The sequence below is a fragment of the Chionomys nivalis genome, chromosome 2 (assembly GCF_950005125.1).
Source record: "Chionomys nivalis chromosome 2, mChiNiv1.1, whole genome shotgun sequence".
Lineage (NCBI taxonomy): Eukaryota > Metazoa > Chordata > Mammalia > Rodentia > Cricetidae > Chionomys > Chionomys nivalis.
The window spans coordinates 106,961,848-106,986,051 of record NC_080087.1 but is presented as its reverse complement, the minus strand read 5'-3'; the positions used below and the strand labels follow the sequence as shown (position 1 = coordinate 106,986,051).

Here is a 24,204-nt window from a genome sequence, read left to right as displayed (position 1 = left end):
GGAGAAACTACCAGAAAGTAAAATAATGTCCTATCAGAATTTCAATTTGCTGATACCTCTTTAACTGAGAAAAGCAGTCACAAAGTGAAAAGTCGGTTGACACTCCGTTAGCGGTAGGGTTGCACAGAGTTGCTGAACTTTGCTGTGTGCCAGGCAGTACTGCTAAATGAGTACTGTGTGTCCTGCCATAATCCCTGGGAGCCTGCGAGGTAGGTGCCGTTATGCCTGTTTTTATAGCTGAGGAAAGCAAGGGTCGTAAACTTTAACTAACTTGCTCAAGGCCACAGACATAGCAAGCAGCACCTCAGAGCCACGCAGGAATGCACTAGTGCTCTGCTTACTGCTTCCAGCTGCCTCCACGGTGACCTTCCCTTCTTGGGAAGGCCACGTTTGCCCCTTCCCTTCAGATCTTGCCTTACCTCACACTTCTGTGGATTCAGTTCATACCAAAGAAAGGATGATCAAAAGGATGGTTCTCCTCCATTTTAATAAGTTAATAGCCAATCGCTCAAAAATGTAATTTGACCCACGACTGTGTATCAGCAGATGGACAAAATGTGGGTTATTTTACCTCAATGGTTGAATCCAGCTCCCAGAATTAAAGAGAATTAGAGCTGGTAGACCTGAGGGAACAGTTGCTATGCGAATGCTGAACAGCTCTTACAACAGTACTGGAATTCCCGCAGCCCAGCTGTGCGGTTTGAGATCTGTTAGCTATTTTCCTCTTAGCATCACGTTAGTCTTTCAGGGACCGCTAGTGGCATGACCTGAGCTGGAAGGTTGGTATAAGACCCACCTGGCTACAGGAAGCCTCCGTGGTGTAGCTGTTTATCTTCATAAATGCCTGAGTATGTTTGGTTGTCCTTGCTGGTGAGTGGGGAGACTAAAAATAGATGTGTCTAGCTGCTTTCTTCCCTTGCCATCCCAGGCTCAGGGATGGGGCATGGAATATTCATCAGCCAAATCATGGAAGGGAGGAAACAGCCAACCCTATGCCCCTATCCCTACCCTGCCACCATGTGACAGGAGCCATCTCTTCATGATTGGCTCCAATCTGTCTTTAACGGGTGACCAGGTTCCTTCCAACAAGAGGGCTACAGTTATTATATCTGTGAGTTTGCTCGGAGTGGGTCTCTTGGGGGCTATTCTATCGAAAGAGTTGAGGGCAAGTTGAAAGGCATGGGTTTTTAGGCCAGATGTGACTCCTGCCTTCATTTCAAAAAAAACTAAAAATTACTTCATTGAATATTTCTTCCTATCAGAACCCTGGATACATTGAATATTCCTCCCTGTCAGAACCTGTGAATACATTGAATACTCCTCCCTGTCAGAACCCATGAATACATTGAATATTCCTCCTTATTAGAACCCATGAATACATTGATTATTCCTCCCTATCAGAACCCATGAATACATTGAATATTCCTCCTTATTAGAGCCCATGGCTACATTGAATACTCCTCCTTATTAGAACCCATGGCTACATTGAATATTCCTCCTTATTAGAGCCCATGAATACATTGAATACTTCTCCCTATCAGAACCCATGGATATGTTGAATATTCCTCCCTTTCAGAACCCGTGGATACATTGAATACTCCTCGCCATCAGAACCCATGGCTACATTGAATATTCCTCCTTATTAGAACCCATGGATACATTGAATACTCCTCCCTATCAGAACCCATGGATACATTGAATACTTCTCCCTATCAGAACCCATGAATACATTGAATACTCCTCCTTATTAGAACCCATGGCTACATTGAATACTCCTCCCTATCAGAACCCGTGAATACTTGAAGAACCTTATTGGGGTTGCTTTCTGTAGCCCCCAAGGTCTTCAGAGATGTAGTTAACTGAGAGGGAGGGAGGGAAAGAGACGATGAGAACACACCTTCTTGTCATGATCAACCAGATTCTGGGAAACCATCCAGGATGCTGGGGCTGGGAGGAGCTCCTGGGGAAGAAGGAAGCACTGGTAGGAAAGGAGGGGAGAGCTTGGTATTAGGGCCAGCCAGTCACAGCTGGAGAGAAACTCCATCACTGGGAAGCACCAGCTGGGCCTCTGTCGGGCAGGCTCAAACTTGAGGGCACATACCAGGCTACATCTCTGAGTCCAGCGTCGTCTTTAGAACTGACCCCGTGTTCCCCATGCACAGAGCTTTTTTACTCTTTTTTGGTTTCTCCTCATTCTTTAAATTTTCCTCTTTTGCTTTTTTTTTTCAGTAGTATGGAATTGCAGAAGCTCTTGTGAGCAGGTTTCCTATGAATTGTAAACATTCATGTCCTAAAAATGTAATGATCATACTCCCCTAAGGTAGCAGTGGGTCAGAAGGAAACTCCCAGGCATTTGTAGTCAAAGCCTCTCTTCTCCTCTCCCCATTCCATCTCTGTGTGAGACAGTCGAGGCTCCTTTGTTGCTACCATGTGGACACTGGAAACCAAACTTTGGTCTTTTGCAAGACTATCCAGTGCTCTTAACCTCTGAGCCATCTTTGCACCCTTCAATTTCTCCTTTTCATTAGGCCTCAGATTCCAGCTCATGCGGTGTTGCCACCACACTCAAGGTTAGTGGGCTTGCCTGCCCTAGATAGGTTTCTATTGCTTCAATAAGCGGAACCAAAAGCAACTTGGGAAGAAGGAGTTTATTTCAATTTACATCTTACAGTCAGTTACCCAAAGAAATCAGGACAGGAACATAGAGGCAGGATTAAAGTAGAGGCCATGGAGGAGTACCACCTTTCTGACTTACTCCCCGTGGTTTGCTCAATTCCCTTTTTATACTACCTAGGGTGACCTGTCTAGGGTTGGCACTGCCCATAGTGAGCTGCATCCTCCCACATCAATCAAGAAAATGCCTATGGGCTGATCTGATGGAAGCATTTTCTCAATTGAGAGTTCCTGATGTGGGATTCCACTCTGTATGCTGTGAATAACCATTGGTTAATGAAGAAACTGTCTTAGGCCTGTGCTAGGGTAGAATAGAGCTAGGTGGGGAAAACTAAACTGAATGCTGGGAACAAGAAGGCAGAGTAGAGAGAAGCCATGTGGCCGCCACTGGAGACAGGCGCTAAAACTTTGCTGGTAAACCACAACCTCATGGCAATATACAGATTAATAGAAATTGGTTAAATTAATATGTAAGAGCTAGCCAATAAGAACTTAGAACTAATGGGCCAAGCAATGATTTAATTAATATGTTTCTGTGTGATTATTTCGGGAGTCTGGGCAGTCAGCAAACAAACAAATGGCCAAGCAGCCATCCTGCAGCAGGTCCCTCTTCTGAGACACTCTAGCTGTGTCAAGTGGACAGAACTAGCTATCACACCTAGACATACACCCCAGAAACATCCTCCTCGGTGCACATAGAGATGTATCTCATGGGTGATCTGACTCCCATCAGGTTGACGGCTAAGGTTTCAAACATCACACTTCATTTCAGTGTTGTGACTGTCCTCTGGGGATGTAAGGAGATACATTTTTAAAGAATGTCTGCAGTTCATGTTTCTCCATTCTTTAAGGGGTCGGCATAAAGACATTTTCAGTACCCTCTGCCTTCTTCATGATCTGTAGCTACACACTGGTGCTCACAGGGCTTATGATGTCCAAACAACATGAGAAGTCAGAAGCTTGTGTAGTTTTAAGAAACTGGTGCAGAGAACCGTTTCGTCCAGGGGGTGTGTAAGGAATACATGTTCTTACTCAAACAGTTTCAAATAAAGAAGAAAGAGTCCGGAGAAGTTTTTAAGTGATTTTATTCCACGTGGGATAATTTTTGGAGCTTGGGAAATTAGGTCAGGGTTTTCCAACAATTGGGAAAGTGGCAAGCATCTTCTGCTGATCATTGTCAATCTCAGTACTCAGAAGATGAAGCCATTACACAAGGTTATCTCGTTTCACGGGCAATTAACACATTACACTCTGCAATCCCTTAGACTATTGAAGAAGAGATTGCTCTTTTGCTGCTGTATGTCCTGTAAGGGTTTTATCTTTTCTCTTTGCCCTGGCTTTGGAAAATTCTTGGCCTCTAAATGTCTCCGGTAACGTCAGCTATGAGTTGTGAGTCAGCCATCATTGTGAAGTATCCAGACTTCTCTATTGCCATTCAGGTCCCGGTGAGTCTGCTCAGCAGCTGTGCTCATTTCCTAGAGGATTCAGCCTGTGTAGACAGGCAGGTAGCCATAGCAGATCAGGGCACAAGGCAACAGCAGCAGCCGTGACAGGAAGATGCTCTCTGGTAGCTGCGAGCCTCGGCCAGGAGCCCCTGCTCCACTTCCTGGTGAGGTAGCTGGTCAGGTTTCTCCACATATGCATACAGATCGTACTGGCCATGAAGGTCTGTGGGTGAGCAATAGCATCAGCTGATACTCTTCAGGGTACCGCACACATTCCCCACAATATCCCCGGCTGCATCCCTGAAGAGGAGGCTTCTGTCTCTCTCTCTCTTTCTCTCTCTCTCTCTCTCTCTCTCTCTCTCTCTCTCTCTCTCTCTCTCTCTCACCCCTGCATTCAGTATGTATAGCCTGAAAATAAGTTTAGCTGAGAGTCATGTTATCAAATACAGGATTTTAAAGGAGGGGCACAGGGATCTCCTCTGAGTCTCAAGTTGGACCTCACAGTATGGGTGACCATCACTTTGTGAGGACGTCCTTGTGTTATATATGTGCCACAGTCAGTCTCATCCATTATGAGACCGGAAATCTAACAGTAGCCAGAGATAATGGTACAGTCTGTAATCCCAGCATTTATGAGAGAGAGGTAGGAAACCAGGAGTTTAGGGTCATCCTCAACTACATAGGAAGTTCAAGACCAGCCTGTGCTACATGAGATCTTGACTCAAATAACATTTTTTTAAAAATTAAAAAAAAAAGGAGGGAAAGAAAATCTGAAGAAGCAGACTAGCCTTGTGCTTCCTGGCATCCTGGCAAACACCAGCTCTTAGAGGAGGGAGAGCAGCTCCCCTTCCCCAAGAAGCTAAATTGATTTCTAACTATTTCTTCTCTTTAATGTGAATTTTGGTGACATAAGCCAAACACAAAATCCAGCAAGACCTGAAATAAAAAGTTTTACATGCTTAGGAAATGTTGCAGCAGCTGAAGACTACACTTTTTGTTACTTGGTCCTACAGCATGGGGGAAGGTGCAGAGACCTCTCTCTTAGTTCTACAGCGTAAAGGGAAGGTGTGGAGACCTTTTGTTTCCCATGTGCTGGCTGGTGAGCAAGTGGAACTTCATTAGTTTAAGATCCACATTCTCGAGTAAGGTGCATAGGTCCTGGGTGAGTGCTTTCCCATGTTGGGGTGCCGTGAGGACCTTATGTTTCCCCTGTGTCCTAGTTAGTTCCTGTCAGCCTGACACAAGCTCAAAGTCATCTGGGAAGAGGGAACTTCAGTTGAGAAAACGCCTTCATCAGATTGGCCTGTAGGCAAGTCTGTGGGGGTATTTTTTTTTTTTCTTGATTAATGATTGATGTGAGAGGGCCCAGCCCACCATGGGCGTTACTATCTCTTGACAGATTGCCTGGGGTTGTATAAGAAAGGTAGCTGTGCAGGCCATGGGGAGCAAGTCAGTAGGCAGCGTTCCTTCATGGCTGGCCTCTGCTTCAGTTCCTGCATCCAGGTTCCTCACTTGAGTTCCTGCCCTAAATTCCCTTCCCAGTGGACTGTAAACTGAAATAGACTTCTTCCTCCCAAGTTGCTTTTGGTTCTGGTGTTTGTCACTGCACTAGAGAGTGAAGTGGGACACAGTAGACCTTCGCAGCACAAGCCTTCCACTGGCACCCAGCTGACTGCCCCAGCCTTCTGCTTGACAAGACTCTAGGCGCAAGCTCCCGTTCTGTATCACCCCAAGTTACAAAACACGCTTCTAAGTTTGGTCTTTGAAATTACCATGTAGTTTTTATTTCAGCAAGACAACATATCCCCAATGTGCCCAACTCTGTTTTTAGTGGTGTCTATCTTATTCTGCGTGTTTTCCTGCATCCCTTCAAGTTGGCAGCACACGGAGGTGTTTCCTGCTGTTCTCATGCAGCGTGATGGAGGTGTGTGCAGTTTGTAAGGCATACCTCAAGGTTCCTTCTTGTCGTGCAGATGAAGCCTTTGGTGCTGGTCCTCATGGGGGACACCTGTGTGACATGAGACTTGTTCTTTCTGGGTTCCGAGAAGTTCATTACCATCACCATCACCATGTACATTGAGTTTCCTCTCTCGCAAGCCAGCACTTGACCGTCCTAACATCACCCTTCTTAGTTCAGCCCCGTCTTCTCTCATCGTGGTGTTCAGGCACCACACAGGAGGCAAGAGAGCAAGAAGTCCATGTCCCATGAATTTCTCAGATCATGATGAATATATTTGACTCTTTTTTTCCAGCACTAGAACAAGATACATCGTGTGCGGGGGAAGACGTGGTGTTGGGAGTATTGCTAGTCCTTTAAGCCTCAGTTAAAGTAAACCATCACCTTCCCCTAGTAAGATAACGGGTTGTAGAGGCATTTTATAGTGCCCCAAAGCTCTGCCTTCCCTTGGGACAGACAGACAAAATTTGACACTGCTGGTTAGATTTTGCCACAGAGATGGGTGAGCTCTACAGAACAAACCGGAAGTCACCTGCACTCTGATCCTACTGATGGTTCTGTTTTACTTCCTTTGGGGCTATTGCTCTTTCTCTCACTCGGCCCCCAAAAATCCTTTGTGCAAATTGATTTGGAGATCAGCCTTGATGAAAGACCAGCTTCAGCCCTCCCAGCCTCAGAACGGTATCATTAGCCATTCCTGATTGTTTGGTTGTGTGCTCTGAAGTCTCCACAGCAGGCTTGGAGATGCACAGAGATTAACTGGGATCTCTCCAGCCGTTTGTCACACAAATAGCAGTGCCAGTAAACTGAAAGACGATAAATCATTTTTCTCAAAATTGAAACCTTTTATCAGTTGTGTCGTTTTCATTATTCAATAAATGATTAGTAGGAGTATTGCCACTTAGTCATCCATGGTTAACAACTGCATGCTGCCGCTGCTGCTGGTCGGGTGGCGCATCACACCTGCACATGAGCAGACAGTCTGCTGCTGCCTTCCTCTCTCACAGAACCCTCTGACCTCACCACCTGCTGTCCCTCGCACAGCAGAGTAGAGTGAAGAATTAACAGGCATGTTTTGAATCCTTAAAGTTGGGCTCTAACATAGTTCATTTCTGCAGTATTTGGCATGTGCGATGTTTTGTGCCAGGGTCTTACACTGTAATCCAGATTAGGCTCACACTCTCTGTCCTCCTGCCTTAGCCTCCTGAGTGATGGGATTGCGTGTGAGCACCAGCACACCTAGCTTGCCCTGCACTAGCCTGAGAAGAGCAAATTCATTTACCTTCTCTTGGACCCTCTAATATTTTTGCCCTTTGATTTGTATGGCAGCCATCTTGATTGGAGAGGTGCCCTCTAGTTCCTAACACATTGGAAGCAGCATCAGCTAGTAGTGGCCTGGTTGTTCCTCACAGAGTCTGGTGTGTCTGGAGGATGAAGGAGGACAGTGACACGACTCCCAGCCTACACATGATGACCTTCAGAGATGGCCCAGCTAGCTTTTGGTTTGTCATCTTGGCATGAGTTAGAGTTATCTAGGAAGAAGAACCTCTAGTGAAAAAATGCATTCATCAGATTGCCTGTAGGCAAATCTGGTGGTCATTTTCTTGATGAAGGCTGATGTCAGAAGGTCCAGCCCACTGGGGCCATGCCATCACTGAATCCATAGGCCTAAATGATATAAGAAAGCAGACTGAGCAAGCCATGGGAAGCACCAGTAAGCAGTGTTCCTCCATGCCCTCTGCATCAACTGTTGCCATCCGGATCTGCTTGAGTTCCTGCCCTGACTTCCCTCAATGATGAACTGTGATGTGGAAAGAAAAGCCAAATTAATCCTTTCCACTCCAAGTTGCTTTAGTTATGGTGTTGATCCCAGCAACAGAAAGAAACTAAGGCAAATGTCAAGGTCTAGTCTAGGATTCCGTAGTGTAGCCGGAAGTAAGCGTATATTCATACAGTGATTGGCCAGGAGACAGTCGTTTCAGAGTGGTGTGAAGTGTGGCCATCGCTGGGCGCTTGTATTTCTTTTCATTGGGAACTAGTGAGAGACGCTGGTTATCAACATTTGCCTTCCACCCAAATAAATGTCAGTGGAGAGAAATGATAATGCTGCTGCCAACTGAAGGTGGGAGAGGAGAAGAAACAGCTAAGGTCTGGGGTCATTTTGGAATGAGTGTGCGTTTGTGTTCAGTGTGTATGGATCCTATATCTGTGATTTTTCATTTTGAAAATGCTGAAATACAGAACATTTGTAATAAATTTATAAGTTTTTAATTATGCCCTTTTCCTAGCAGCATGATAAAATCCTGTTTTATCCAGCCCAAACATAAATGAACATGTGTACAGCAGCGCCACCTCCTATCTGCCACCCACCCAGCCATCACAGTTCTCACAGACATTGCCACCACATCTGGGTGCTTGTGTGCACATCGTTTATGTAGCCTCAAATGCAAGAGTGAAGGTTACCACCGTTTCATTGCTGTGTAGTTTTAGTTTATTATTAGTTATTGTTAGCATTGCTTGATTTAGACATTTATGTTTAGCATCTGCGTTTGTGTACAGGAAAAAACAGCAGATACACAGTCTACTATTATTGACACTTCAGGTGTGTCCTGCAGGTCCTGGAATGCAGCCCCCAAAGGAAAGGAAAGCTACTACCTTTGCTGTAATGTACAGACTTTGAAATAGCTTGACATAATTTATTAAATTGCTGTGTGTTGTGTTTCTAATGCTTCCAAAGACTTTTCTATGCTGCCCTCGGATTTGTCATAGTATCTCTTCATCTCGGTGTGTCTCTGGCTGATCAGGCCAACCTCTTCTAAGGCATCAGCTCCACTGTTTAAGAAAAGATGGTCTTCATAACTTCCAAGCCACCCAGACTCCCCACGACATACAGTGTCCCAGATAAAGTAACAACTCTTGGTGACTACAAGACTCAAAGTCATCCCAGATGGAAAGTTCCAGTGTGCTCCTTTAATTATACTCTCTCTGCCCCTCGTAGAGGAATTGTACCTTCAAAGAGAGCGCCCAGGTTCAGTCAGGAACTGACAGTGTTAACAGGTTGGACAAACTAGGATGTTTAGTGTGACTGGTCACTGCCACCGTCCAGCACCTCCACCTGTTTAACAGAGAACGCCAGCTCCGACAGTAGAGGGAGAACATCAGCTCCGGCTAATAAAGCCAGTAGCTTGCACTGCCTCGAGTCACAGCCCTTCTCTGATGTGGATAGTAGAGGCTTCATTTGGGATGAGTGCTTAGTAAGGTCTGTGCTGTTGACAGTGCGTGGAGAAACCCGAGAGGGAGGACTGGAGAATATCTAGGGCTTTGTGGACATCTGGCCCCAGGAGCAGTGAGAATGCAAGTGTAGAGATGCTGAGCCCATGGACTCTGGAGTCTGGCTGAGCCCCGAGCCAGCTTCACCGCAGCAAAGCGATGGAGACTTCGGCTGGTCCTTCCATCCCTGATGGAAAGATAGATAGGAGAGCAATTCGCTGTGGAAACTGAACGAGAGGCAGCTGTACTAAGTTCTCAGTGTTGTGCTCTGCTTAGCACAAGTTAGTGACAATGGTGATGGTATTGCTGATGTTAGTAATATGGTTGATGGTGATTGTAGTCATGTGACTAAGAAGTGGTGATGATGGTGGAGGTGGTAGTGATGATGGTGGAGGTAGAGGTGATGATGGTGGAGGTGGTGGTGGTGATGGTGGAGGTAGAGGTGATGATGGTGGAGGTGGTGGTGGTGATGATGGTGCAGGTGGTAGTGATGATGGTAGAGGTAGAGGTGATGATGGTGGAGGTGGGAGAGGTGATGATGGTGGAGGTGGTAGTGGTGATGACAGTGATGATAGTCACTGGTGGCTTTGACAGTGATGATAATGCTGGTGGCAGGAATGCTGTTGGTTTCACAACAGTCATCATGGTCTGGTTGTCATTATGACATTGGTGGCTGGTGATGAGCAGTTAGGGAGCCTGAAGTTGTCCAGAGTCTGTACCTTTGTTCTTTCTTAAATGGGGAGGGGGTGGCACGTCTGAGCGGTATGAAGCCAGGCAGTGTTCTGACTTCACTCATATTTGTATGTAATGACTTAATCCTTTCAGGGAGCCTAAACATAAACCTTCTATACCAAGAATGGAGTTTTATAGCTGCGAATTAGCAGTTGTCTAACAGCCAATTGATCCTCATCCTAATTACTGTCAGAAGTAAGACCTTAAGGCCAATTTTCAGTATCATCCTGCCTACTGTATCCTTCCCAAGTTTGTTTACAGCTGTAGATTTACAGCGTCTGTCAGGACACACATCCCTCTGGGCTAGTCTCTGTCTCTGGATCATTGGACAGCCACATGGTTACATTCTTATTTTTATCTTTCCAATTATAAAATAATACAGACTTGTGAGAACTCCCCAGTAAGGCAGATAGTCTGCAGGAAAGGCTGTTTGGAGAGTGTGGCCCATTCCTGTAGTAATTCCAGAACTTGGGAGTTGGAGACAGAAAGAGCAAGTCCAGAGGCCTTTGAGCTGATTCCTGAGTAAGATCATTTGTTATGAAAGTAAGAGGACCTGAGTTCAAATCCTCAGCACCTATGTAAAGCCAGGCATGGCCACACACGCCTGGAACCCCACTGTTGGAGAACAGAGACAGGTGGATCCAGGGGCTCACTGTTCAGTCAGCCTAGACAAAATTGCGGGCTTCAAGTTTAGTCTTAGATCTTGCCTCAAAAAACTAAAGTAGAGAACAACAGAGAAAGGTATCAGGCATCTCCCCCAGAATACACACACTCAATAAATAGATATCATTTTAAAGAGGTCAAACCTCTTCTTTATAGTAAGATCCAGACCAATCTGGGCAACATAAGACCCTGTCAAAGAAAGAGAGGTAATGTGGGAGGAAAAGAAAGTTAGTTAGTTACTTAGTTACTTAGTTGGAAGGGTAGGGCTTCATCTCACTCCAGACCACCTCCTAGAGGTTCCTCACAGCTCTGCTGTAGGAGGTCTGTGTCAGCTCTTTCAGGACCTCAAGGAGCATGACAAGACTGGCCTCTTTATGTTCCTGTCCTTCTGGGACGTATTTGATGAGGAAAAGAAAGAATGGCAGTGGGAGCGCCAACAGTTTAGCAAGTGTAGCAGGTGGCGTGAGGACATGTGCCCACATTGGGGTGCTGATTAATGCAGCTGTGTTTCCAGAGGAACCTCTAAAGAGGAGGTGTCCAGGTGAGCCATGGGTGGCAAGAAACAAGAATGGTGTGGACATCACGGAGGACTGCTGAACTCTGTGTATCAAAGACTAAATGCACCCCCTCCAAGGAGATGTGTCCTAGCCCCTGGGAGTACAGTTTCCTTGGAAATAGGGTCATTGTAACTCATTATTCGTGCTAGAGAAGATTATAGACAGTGGTAGTAAGGAGAGGTCTATGATACATGGCAGTGATGGGTAGATAAGCATGATGCAGTTATGAGACAATGCCAAAGGATTCTGAGACCACCATCAGAAGCCCGGAGAAAGGCAAGGAACCGATTGGCCATCCTCTGACGCTTTCCAAAGGAGTACAGCCTCCTGCAGCATTGTACCTGGAATCTCTGTGGTGCTGCATCCTGACCACCACAAGACAGTAGCCTGCCGTGTTCAGTGAATGGCCTACAAATGTCTCTTACTTGCCTGTACCTTGTACACTGCAGAGGGCAGGAGTAGGGAACCACCCCTGCATTCCTGCAGGCGTGGGAGGAGAGAGTGGGAAGCCGAAGGCACAGAGCTGAAGGGAGGCACATCTGGAGAGGTGAAGGTTGACCCATTCTGTATTAATGGGGTCATATACATGTAGAAGATATGTTACAGAATTTTCCTTCCATAGGCTAAGTGTCTCGAAGCCACTAACGGCTCCTTCAGAGCATTGTCTATAGTGGGTGTTCTGCTAAAGATTGTACAGCACAGTTTGATTGAGCATGAACAGGGCTCCTGGTTTGCCGCTAGCAACACCATTGCTCTGACAATCTCCCAAATCGCTAAGTGCTCACTCATTCCTTCTGCTGATTTTTCTCAATCCTAAGTGGGGCTTGCACACTTAGGTCATACTGTGATATTTGCTTAGTCCTAGAATTTGGGGTGAGGATTTCACAAGAAACAGCCAGGTGTGGGGAATGTGAACAGAGACTATGGGAGAGAATGAGAAGATTCTCTCAACCCTGTGCCAGTAGGAGCTGACTTCTGCAGAATAAGCAGTAGCTAGAGAGAGAGGGGCAGGGGGCGGGGGGGGGGGACAGTGGAAGACAAATTCTGCTTCCAACATTGCCTCAAATGCTGCTTTTTCGACACATGAGGAATGGAAAGAATGTGTTGGCATGCTCCATCATCCCTTCTCTCATGTCTGCCTGCAGGTGGGTGTGTATCCATGGGGCGACCAGGGTTCAACTTTGACTCCACTGCTTTCCAGCTTGTTTGCTCACTTGCTTGTTTGTTGAGACTGAACCTAGAGTTCACTGCTTCAGCAAGGTTGGCTAGCCAATGAGCTTTAAGGATGCACCAAGAGTCTGTCTCCACACCCGTGCCCCATCCCCAGGGCTGAGACCACAGACAAATACTCCCACATCCAGTATCTATGTGAATGCTGGTACTTCAGATTCAAGTCCTCCAGCTTGTGCACGAGGCATATTTTCTTTCTTTTTTCTTTTTCTTTTTTTTCTTTTTTTTCTTTTTTTTGGATTTTTCGAGACAAAGTTTCTCCGCAGCTTTTGGTTCCTATCCTGGAACTAGCTCTTGTAGACCAGGCTGGCCTCAAACTCACAGAGATCCGCCTGCCTCTGCCTCCCGAGTGCTGGGATTAAAGGCGTGCACCACCACCGCCCGGCTGAGGCATATTTTCTTGACTGAGCTTTCTCTTCAGCCCCTGTCACCTTCCTCAGGAAAAGCCATTGGCTGTTATCATTGCAGGATTTCTTCATAAGAACAATTGCATCTGTTTCTCTCCACCAGCGGCTGTTGCCTTTGAGGGTGATTTTCCCTTCAACTACCTGTCCCTCCGGGATGAATCCAGGCCACTTAAATGTTGAAGGGGTCAGGATGGACAGAGATAAGAGCTACCCTGAAGAGCAATATCTGATTAAACCTTGATATATATATATATATATATTGCCAAATTACAGAGCTCTCATTCATAGCATCCTTTAGTTTGAATCAGTGCATTCTCAAGTACACTCTGAAAACGGGTGACTTCCTAAGTTCAGGATCTGCACAATATCAGAAGTGAAGAATTCAAAGAAGCTCGATTTGCACAAAATACTTGCTGGCTTTATTTCTTATTCCGCTTAGGAGATTGGTAGGTGTGTCCTCAGAACTAATGCCAAATCTGATTCAGAAATTCTCACTGCAAACTTTGAACCCGAATTCTCCCTGTTTCTTTGACACAATGTTTTCATTTCTTGAGATATTTTTATTTTGTATCTCTTTGTGCCTGCATGGTCTCAGCCTTTAATAGCCAGGGAAGGACACTAGCTTTTACCTAACCCCTGACCATATGGTCTTCTTGGTGTGCCTCCGTGAGATGGTGTCTTCTGTACAGAAAGGGGCTCCAGGACACAGAGCCCAAGTCAATACACAGCCACTGCCATTGCCAGATGGGGCCAGCAGCACTTCCGGAATGCTGGTGCTTCGGTCCTTTCTCTTTTGCATTCTTCACGTGCTCTTCTCCTCCCTGGAAGCCAGTACTGCTGGGGGAGGATGCTGTAGTCCCCCACTATGCTGATCCAACTAAGGTGGTCATATTTCCCATCTGGAAATTAACCTGCACACCCTCGGGTCTCTAGGCCTCATGTGTTGCTACCCTGCTTCTTTTTCTTGGAAGCGTGCAGGCCTAATCTTTCTGTTAAAACACTTTGCAAAGAAGAAAAATTCCATGAGGACCTCCCAGTAGTGCACATGTGCAGATGCGTGTCACGGGTGCCCAGACCTATAGCATCATCCCGTTGGCTCAGTGGCACTTTGGCATATATAGTAAGATCTCAAGTTGACTTCAACTTGCAGAATTCAGTGAGCAGAAGAAATAGAATGTTGTGTATATTTGAAACCATAGATATTGCTAGCCCTGAATTTGGCACCATTACCACCAATATTTTGTTGTATAGAATCAGCGTAAATGGAAGAAATAGTCATGGTCAATATGCTTGTTAGAACATTTTAATAGATCTTATTTTCTAGGAAAATGTTTTAGTTATAAACTTTAACTATAGAGATTTACAAGAGTTTAGGAATAGGCCTATGATTGAGTGGCTTCTTAAACTAGCTATGTGATTATAGCAAAATCATTTTGTTCAGTAAAGTGAATGTAGCAAGTACCCTCTTTGAAAAAGGTGAAACAGAGACAATTCCATGTGCTTGTGTACACACAGACGTGGTTTCCCCTCTAAGCCTTTCATTAACACGGCATTTGTTATAGCTGTTGAACCTGTACTGATACCTTTTGATTGACATCTGTACTTCATTGTGATTTCTTTAGTTTCTACCTAATGCATTTTTCTGTTTCAGAATCCACATTACCTTTAGTTGTCAGTCATCTTCTCCATTGCCTTAGACTCCTTGCCTGGAACATTTTTCCAGACTTCCTTGTTGATGAGCTTCACCTATTGGGAAGCTGTAAGTCACAGGGGGGTCCCAATGGATACCACTCCTGGAGTTTATTTGATGTTTTTCTTGGACTAGTCAGGGGCTTTACGTCTGATGTGGTGGAGACTCTGTCTAGATAATCACCATTGCCATGCAACCCTACACTGTCTATGTGATTCGTCTGTTGATACCAACATTGTTCTTGCTGTCTGTCAATTGTTCTTTCTGCCCTTGCATCCACAGAAATTATCTATAATCCTTCTACAGATAATACTCTTCCTCACGCATTACCATTAATATATTCAATCATTTATCTTTTGTCTGGGGACCTCGATTGTTTGATATTTTAGTTTATAACTCAACTTGGCTCCTTGAAGCATCCCAACTGCGGTAGCCAGGGGACCTTACAATGGTTTTGTGACTTCTAGAACACAGCCCTCTCATTGGTAGGGGTGAGAGTGTTCTGGTTTTATGCTTTTTCACCAAATTCTGGCACCATAAGATAGTCCAGGCTCACCTTGGCATTTTCCTGTATGTCTGAGAACCAGTCCTTTCTCTAAATATTACTGGTTCTTTTTATATGAAAACGGCTTACGAAATTGAGGTCTGCCTTTGCTTCTTGCTGCTGGTTGTCTTTGCTGCAAGGTAAAGATGTGTCTGTGGTCACTATACTGCGTAACCTCAGCATCGTAAATATTTCAATATGTGATCCCATGTTTCTATATGAAATACATTATGGTATATGCACAGCATAGACTAGGAAGCATTATAACACGATCCTCCTGCGTTCCCTGCGTTCCCCTGCTTTCCCTTCCCCTTCCCTCTTTCTACCCTTTCCCTTCTCTCTCCCTGGTAGTCCTAGAAAATGAGCTCAGGTCCTTAGAAATGTTCTTTATGATAAAGGGACATTGGAGCAGCGCCTTACCCAACACCTTTTGTTGAAAAGCAATATATACCTACATCAGCACGGCACTTCAAACATGGTAAATCCCTCTAATGGGAAAGTGGGAAGGAAAGACTGGCTGTTAACAGGAAGTCAACTCACTTCAGCAATAATGTTAAAGTAGCCTTCCCGGGCATTCTTGGTTAAACCTGGATAAAATTGGTGTATTTAATTTTTTTTTTTCAACTTCATCTCTAAAACTTTTATTTATCTATTTTGTGAGGCTCTAACAGAATATTACAAACTGGGAAATTTATAAAAACAAATTTAATTTTTTTTGTTTGTTTTTTTGTTTTTTAAGTTATTTATTTATTAAAGATTTCTGCCTCCTCCCCACCACCACCTCCCATTTCCCTCCCCCTCCCCCATCCAAGTCCCCCTCCCTCGTCAGCCCTAAGAGCAATCAGGGTTCCCTGCCCTGTGGGAAGTCCAAGGACCACCCACCTCCCATCCCAGTCTAGTAAGGTGAGCATCCAAACTGCCTAGGCTCCCACAAAGCCAGTCACAAGCAAGAAACTCAGGACCGCGAGGGGTGCACCCACACACTGAGACAATGGGGATGTTCTATCGGGAACTCACCAAGGCCAGCTGGCCTGGTTCTGAAAAAGCATGGGACAAAACCGGACTCACTGAACATAGCGGACAATGAGGACAACTGAGAACTCAAGAACAATGGCAATGGGTGTATTTAATTTCTAATAAAAGAAAGCAGATGTTTTGTTCTTGTGATGGCTCAGCACCGCGGCACTTCTTCCAGGCCCTTCTTCAATGGTAATGACCTTGTTTAATCATTCACAATTGACTAAGGAGCACGCTAAGGAAGCCCTGACGTTATGGTCAGAACAGTTTCATGGGAAGAAATTGTTAGTGTGTAAAAGAATAAGTGTCTATATGAGCAGGAAGAGCGAGTTTAGACTTCTTTTCCTCTCTGGTCTTTCACACTGACTTGGATGTGTCTTCTGGATTCTGTGATTTCCGAAGCTACACATCAGCAGCAGTCTTGGGGGTTCCTGCAGCTGGGCCCAAATGGAAAGAGCAAACCTGTCTCTGTTTGATCTGATAGCAAGTAGTTCTCGGGCTCAGATGCCACATGTGAGGGAGCCCCAGAGTAGAGTGTTCCACCCCGCCCCTTGGAACGCGGCTGCAGAAAGAACAGATCAATTGCAGGGACCCTTGTTTGCTGCCATTGAGGCTGGTGGTCCAGTGATCACAGCCACTCAATTACAGCCCTGTGTGCGAGCATGAGCGGTGGTCATTAAATAATTATGCCTTTGATTAGTTGCTTTAGCTGGTCATTGCTTTGAAATATGATAACACAATTTAGAGTTTTATTAAAAAACAATTTTTCCCTGGAATTGTTTAAAAAGATTTTGTGTTTAAGAAAAGGGAAAAAAATCAGCAATATGTTTTTGTTGGAGGATATTGAGGAAGAAAAGAAGAAAGAAACAGAAAAAGGGACAAGATGAGAAGAAAGGGAAGGGGCGGGAGGTGAATATGAGAAAATGGCTGTTACCCATTTTCCCTCATTTCTGACTTAGAAACACTGAAGGGCCCCAGCTTCCTGTACCCTACTCCCCAACCCCGTCTTGTCTGACTCCACAGGATGGTAAGACAGCCCTTTCGTAGGCAAAGTGGAATAAGGCAGAGGTCTTTGACCTCTCTCAGACCCTGCTACTGCTTGGCTGTTGACCCAGGTACCACGTAGGGTTTCTTCCCACACGCCGTTGAGTTTGGGAAACTGGTAAACTGAGAATTGAGAGTTTGCTCTTTGTGCGTGCATGTGTGTGTGTGTGTGTGTGTGTGTGCGCGCGCGCGCGCGAGCATGCAGTGGCTCAGTGGCACAGCTGTGGCAAAGTGTTCTTCACAGCTCCAGGTTCCTGTCTTCCACTCTTTCCATGTGCCCAGGTGAGCACAGAAGCCAAGAGGCCATAGGGTACCAGTCTTAGTTTTCTCCCTTGAGTTTCCAGTCTGTGTGAGAACGGGCCAGGCAAGAAAATCTACATTTTGTCAATGCGACGTGGAGACAATGCTTCTTTACGCTTGCGTCTTACAGTTATTCCAGGTCACAGTTATATGAGACTGAGGGTGTCCAGTTGTCGTAACTCCCCTTTGTTTCCCTCTGCAGCGCAGTACATCTGTAGGCTGGAGAGAGTCCCGCCGTCACCTTCTTGGGAGCTTGTGGTTTTCTAGTAACTCAAGGGAGTTTTGCATTGATTTTATTCTCGCTGTCTGCGAGGTTTAGTGACATTTCCCAGAGTGCCCACAGCAGCCTACTATGTAAAAGCCCTTGGCAGTTTTCAAACCCAATGTGCTCTAGATAAATTGGTGTCTGTGGTAAAGAAAGCTATTCTTGGTTATTAGACATTAAATTGAAACTAACCAATTAAGGGTTGATAACTTGTTCCAGTAGTTTTTTTGAGGGGGATAATTTACTGCCTATGGTTTGGAGTTGGGAAGGTGACTGGGTCTCACCAGATGCTGCCAGCACTGAAGGTAGTAGGAGGTTGTTTGTGGGTTTTTGTTTTTGTTTTGTTTCCTAAACATGGGTGTGCTGCATCCACCTGCTTGGCCTTGGATTTTGTTTAATTCTTTCAAAGTCCCCTTTGAGAACTGTCGTCTCTGAGAGGTAGACATTGTGCAGAGCCCTTCATGGCTCAAGTAGTGAGTTTATCTGGCCTGAGAATCTTCTGGGTGCGCCTCATGAGAGGGGCCACCACCTTGTTTATAAAAGAAGTAAACTTTAACATAGTCTGGCTGAGCAAATGAATGATCACACAGCTGGACAAAAGAAATTCCTAATTTCTTCTGATTCACCCCAGTCTCAGGGCACAATTACCACAGACAGAAGCTCATAGGATGTGACACACACTGTAGTGCCTTTCACTCACTGCCTGCAGAAGCTCCTGGGAGAAGATTGTCACATAAAGGCCCTGGTGACACAGTCAGCCTACAGACGTTGTCCTCTGTACTGATTGGGTTTCTACTGATAGCATCTTTGCTCTTGCCCATGTCCAGTGTGGTCAAGAAATCAGTGTCTAACAAGGTTCTGGCATGACTTCTCTTAAAAGCGTGAGTTTATACTCCTTTGTATGAACAAGGAGGGTATTCATTTCCTTCTCAGATGAGATGACATTGTACAAAGTACACAGACCCCACTAGTTCTCATGATTGATTCTGAGGGCACAGCAGGCTCATTCCATCAGCCATTCTGTGTGTGCCCAGGATATACTTCATGTGCACTGAACATCCAACCTGGCCTACAAATCTGGACATATTCTCCTCATGGCTACATCATGTTTTAATCAGCTGCCCAGGGAGTATTTATCTAATCAACCGAGACAACTGTCGGAAGGAGCAGAGCTGACACTAGCAAGTCTGTTTTCCAGGTGCAGTGATGGAGGAGGAGTTAAAGTAAACCCTTGTTGGCTTGAGCATGCCAGCAGACTAGGGAACATTTTTATTCTGTTTATAAAGAACTGGTTAGGAGTCTCAGCCCTGAAAATCTGCTTTCTGGTTGTTTCTTGCTGTGTTAAAATGAAGTAATTGTTTTATTTAGGAAAACAGAATAATTGAAACTTGCAGAAGAAGTTCTGAGCCCCTCAGAGTCCTGCAGATCATATGAAAACTAGCTCCCAAGAATAAGGTGGCGTGTGACAATTGAGAATTGTGGATGCTAAGTGATTCCAGTCACTCTAACCGCATAGAAAGCCATAATTTACACATTTTCCTCTCCTCTGTCTTTGAAAAGACCGAGGCTGTCTGTTAGTGATTACCAAGAGTCAAGAGTAATGTGCCCTACCTCATTTGTTCATGCAGACCCCAGGTTCTTCGTTTGCAGGCACTTGACAAATGAGCGAGCTGTGATGGGGTTATACCTGTGGCTCATGTTCAGAGCATGACTTGGATGTGCGGCTCTATAGCTCTGACTGTGCAGAGTTGCATCCACCTCCTCGCCAACCTGGTGGCTACTACCATAGAGAAATGACTGGACAGCTGAACATGGGCATCAGCACTCTCATCTCGCTTGGTGTTTTGATTTCCCAGGTCACCAAGGAATGCCCTATTACTCTAGCTTGGTGCCGTAAGCAGTGTCTAGTTAAAATCAGTGTCATCAGCAGTGTCTTTGCGCTTTCAGCCTAAGTTGTTCAGATTTTCAGTCCTTTTAGTCCTTAGAAAATAACTTTGCAGCTGGTGGACCTAGTTCTGGATAATCTTGATCATCAACTTGATATGATAGAATCACCCTGGAGACGGACAGCTGGGCGGATCTGTAGTGGAGTTTCTAGAGGTCGTTAGTTGAGGAAGAAAGACATAGCCTAACTGTGGGACCACCAGTCCGTGGATGGCGGTCCTGAGCTGATGAGAAGGGAACTGAATACCAGCATCCATTTCTCTCTGCTTCCTGGCTGGATACGACATGATCAGCTGCCCCAAGCTCCTGCCCCATGCCTTCCCCACCGTGATGGACTATGCCCCCCAACTGTAAATAAACCCTTCCTTTTTTACCTTGCACTTGCCAGATATTTTGCCACAGCAATGAGGAGGGTATTAATTATTTAATACAGTGATGATACATTTAAATATCTCCCCTAAGTACTCAGCGAGCAACCTTGTTTGCTTCTTCAGCACTGAGTTCACTGTGCATGTTTTGTTGTTGTGAGGGTGACCGTGGTCCTTTGCAGTCATCACTGTGTGTTACCATGCTGAGTGTGTTTTTCTGCCCACCTATGTTGAAGTTTTGTTTGTAAAGTGAAATAGGAAAGGAGAGATCACACCCAGGGTATGTAGTTGGGTCCAATGCCATGTCTTCTGGGATGTCATGTCCATGAAGATGTCTAACATGGGAGACCTTGCTGCAACCTCATGTCCTTTAACTCCCTGGTCTCATCCAGATGAAATCCTGGGCTCGTGCCGTAAGCAGAGCTATGGAGTGAAGAGAGCAACCACATGCCTCCACCATGCTGCCTTTTGTCTTGTTCAGCTCACATGCAACAGTAACATCAATAACAAAGCCTAAATGTTAGCCTGTGTTTTTAAAGAAATTTTCATGAAAGTTTCTAAAAACCCTAAAATTATTTAGAGACTATCCAAGTAGGGTATAATGTTGCATGTCTGTCGCCTGAGACTGAGATGGGAGGGTTTAGAGACCCGCCTGGGTACATGGTAAGAACGGTTCATCTTTAAATATGGTGGCCTTCGGCGGCACTCTTCTTGCCAGATCTGGAACCGGGGGATGATATGGAATGTGTGATGGTCTGGAGTACTGGCAACTCCATTTGGTACCAGTTGGCTGTTCCCTCTGAAATGTTACCCATGATCCTGACTGCAGCTCCTGTTGAAAAGCTCCTAAACAAGGCGACTCAAGCAATCAATGCCCCAGGAGACAAATGCTCATATCAGGGCCTTGGTATCAGCCAGAACACAGCCATTTTTTACAAGGAAGAAAAAGCCATGACATTTTATACGTTGAAATTGATTATTTCATCAATAGGTTAATAGAAATCCAGGCTGTAAGTTCACTTCCTGGTTATACATCCTCACCGTAATGGGGGAACAGAGCATGAAAAATGCAGAGTGCAAAGCAACCAGGAAGAGGTTTCCACGCTGAGCTTCACCCCTTCTGCAGAGCTCAGCCTGGATTCTGCCTATTTATATGTAAATGTTCTAGAAGGGGGTCTGCTTCCCCATGAAGCTTTACAGTAGCCACTTCTTTCTGGAACTTGTGAAATATGCCCCCAGACTCTGGGCGCATTCACTAGTAAAAAATGAAGCACATGCCAGTTGTAGGCACACAATGTAACCTGTGGGAGGGGAGCAGCAATCTTTTGACAGTGCTTGAAAACTGTGAGCAATTGGATTTCCTTCCTTGGTCAGAGTTGACTGGCTGATATCTGAATGCCCCTTCCCAGGTGTGTTGCTTCCTGGGATGGACACAAGACCTTAAAGATGCAGAAACAAGCAAAACCCCTCCACTTTCTCCACCCACCATGAAAAGTTAAATTTCAATCCATATACAATAGGCAGAAGACTCCAGGCAGCACATATAGGTATTTACTGGTTAGGGATTAACATTTCGTACCAGATCATTTGTTGGTGTTCACACTACAAAGTGAGACTTAGGTGTTTAATAATAGCAGCTTTAATCATTTTAAATCAGTGGGCAGTGAATTCACAGTTGTTTGCTCTCTTGATTAAACTTTGTACTCTAAATATATAAGACTATATTTCAGAACAGCCTTTGTCCTTGACAGCTCATGTTTCTCACATGTATTTTGGAGATCTTTAAAAAGAACCTCAATGAGAGTGGCCAGCAACTGAACTCACCTAGACCTCTCCCGAGGTCACTTTCTATCCATCAGGGACCCCGGTGTTCACACAACCTAGCCAGGGCCTGACACCATACTGTCTGCAATTGAGTGGCTTGAACACCACAGCAGATAGGATTGAGTCAGGGATGCCTCAGCATCAGAGCTGACCATTTTCCAGCACATGCCATCAGAGTCGGTCTGGCCTCCTGCCTGTGCTAAGTCGCCTAATGGAAGCTCCTAGCAGGCTTTCTTCCTGACTTCGGAGTTGAAAAACAAATGGCCCATGGTGCCCTTCGTTGGGAACATGGCAATTTTCACCCCTGCTGAATATATTGGTGTCTGCCTACAGTAGTGGGCCCAGCTAAGACACATGGCTTTATCTTGACCCCCCCCACCAAGAGCCACCTTGTCAACTCTTGTTGGCTTCTGTGACCTGTATCTGCAAGGGCTGAGGGTATCCTCAAACCATCTTCTTCCAAACCTCAGGTATCTCATGTGTGCGTGTGTGCGTGTGTGTGTATTATGTGTGTGTGCATGTACATACATGTATAGGGAGTGTGCCATGCATGTATGTGTGTCTTGTGCATATGCATGTTGCCTTCCAAGGTAGCCAGTAGAAGGAAGGGGCCAGATAGAATGGAAACCATATCTATGTCCCTGGAGTGTCTCACCACATGTCTGCAGGGCAGCATACACAGTTGCTCTATGTCCCCTTGGCTCAGAAAGTTACTTGAACTCCAGCATTCTATTTGAAGTGACTTGGTGTCCGTCTTTTCTGAAGGACATCTGAGGAGGCTTCTGCTCTGGGGGAGCCCACTTGGTCTCCAGGGAGGGAAGATACTCCTCAGGTTCTGCAGTTTAAGCTAGTGTTCATCTCACAAACGGTTTTGAGGAGGAGTTGACAAAAATATTCTTGTTTTAAAAGACTTGCATCTGAAACATAAGGTCACTTGGACTAGCTTCTGGACCATAGCCCACAACAGCCCAAAGGCCAGCGTTTGCCCTTCAGCAAGTAACCTTGTGCTCAGGAAAGGGTATATGCATGTTTGCCTGGGAACATCTGATTTCCTGAGCAATCTACTAACGAAGCTGGCTCGCCTCTACCCTTCTCACCTCTGTGCTGTCCTGGGGGGGAGTGGAGGGCCAATGGGAGCCCCTTGTGCCACCCCTTGCTGTGCACTCAGGTGGCTTCATGCGCTGCTTTGACATTTCTTTTCTCCCTTTTTCATTTGTTTTCTTTTCCTTTTTGTTGTCTCTCTTTCCCCTGCCCTCTCTGCTCTCGGGATGCAGCCAAACGCAAAGCATGGAAACTAAACCGTGTTGGTAGCCTGCGAAACATATACAGCAGCAGCAGCACCAACACCGAAGGTAACCGCACCCGCCCCGCCGGGCTCCCGCCTCCCCGCCTCCCCACCTTCCTGCCTTCCTCCCCATGCAGACATGGAAATGCAGCCGCATGCCCCCGCGTTGTGTTTGCAGTCGGCCCTGTGGTCTTTTCAGCCTTTTGTTTGTGTGTTCTATTTTACCATTCATGTTCCTTTCAGCTTACTTAAATTTTGACCTTTCCCTTCAGTCGTAGGGTAGTGATGTTTAAATTACTTTGGAAACCTATTTTCTCCTCTTTTTTCCCCCCCTTTCCTTTATACATGTGGGCACTCAATGTAATATTTCCCAAGTTATTACAGTTTTTAAAAGTGTTAGTATCAGGTGTAATGATCTGTAGCCAAATACAATAGTGTGCCGTGACATTTAAGTAACAGTCTTAATTTGTTTTGTGGAAGCATTCTCCATAATGCTCTCTGCAGCTCTAATCCAGAGGCAGGCAGGCCCGGGCCATTTGCATGGGCTGCTATTGCTTGTAAATTCCGTATATTGTTTTGTTTCTAAAGGTCGTCTGGTGCCAAAGTTCACAAATTGACTTGGGTTGCTTTTTTCACCAAAGACAGCCGTCATTGCTTTTGTATAATAGCAGATTGAATTCCCCCCCACACCTTCATTTGAACAACACAATTATAAATTGCCTTTTTTTTATGATTACAAATGTCAAGGGTCAGAATTATTTTGATACCAGGCAGGGGAAAACCAACGCCATCCACCTAGTATACGAAGGGAGGCTGGCGGGTATACAGGATGCAAAGCAGGTCACAATCCAGCGAGCCTGGTATAATAGGGGGGATTTCTTTTTCACTTAAGTGCAAGCCAAATGGGTCAAGTAATGGCGAACTTGCGCCCTAACACTAATTGACTTATTTGGGGATGATTATAACTGTAATATTTTTCTTAATGTCAC

The 24,204-nt window shown here is 45.4% G+C and overlaps 1 protein-coding gene across 8 annotated transcripts in view; it reads left to right on the top strand.

Moving 5' to 3' along the window:
* Agap1 (ArfGAP with GTPase domain, ankyrin repeat and PH domain 1) overlaps nucleotides 1-24,204 on the top strand; it is a 457,719-nt gene that overhangs the window by 357,802 nt on the left and 75,713 nt on the right. For 5 of the 8 annotated variants that reach the window (XM_057751796.1, XM_057751788.1, XM_057751763.1 and 2 more), the window contains one exon: nucleotides 23,205-23,282. The exons of the other annotated variants lie outside the window; for them this stretch is intronic. In XM_057751796.1, the coding sequence (XP_057607779.1) occupies nucleotides 23,205-23,282 (78 nt within the window). The remainder of the gene's footprint in view (nucleotides 1-23,204; nucleotides 23,283-24,204) is intronic. 8 annotated transcript variants of the gene reach the window in all.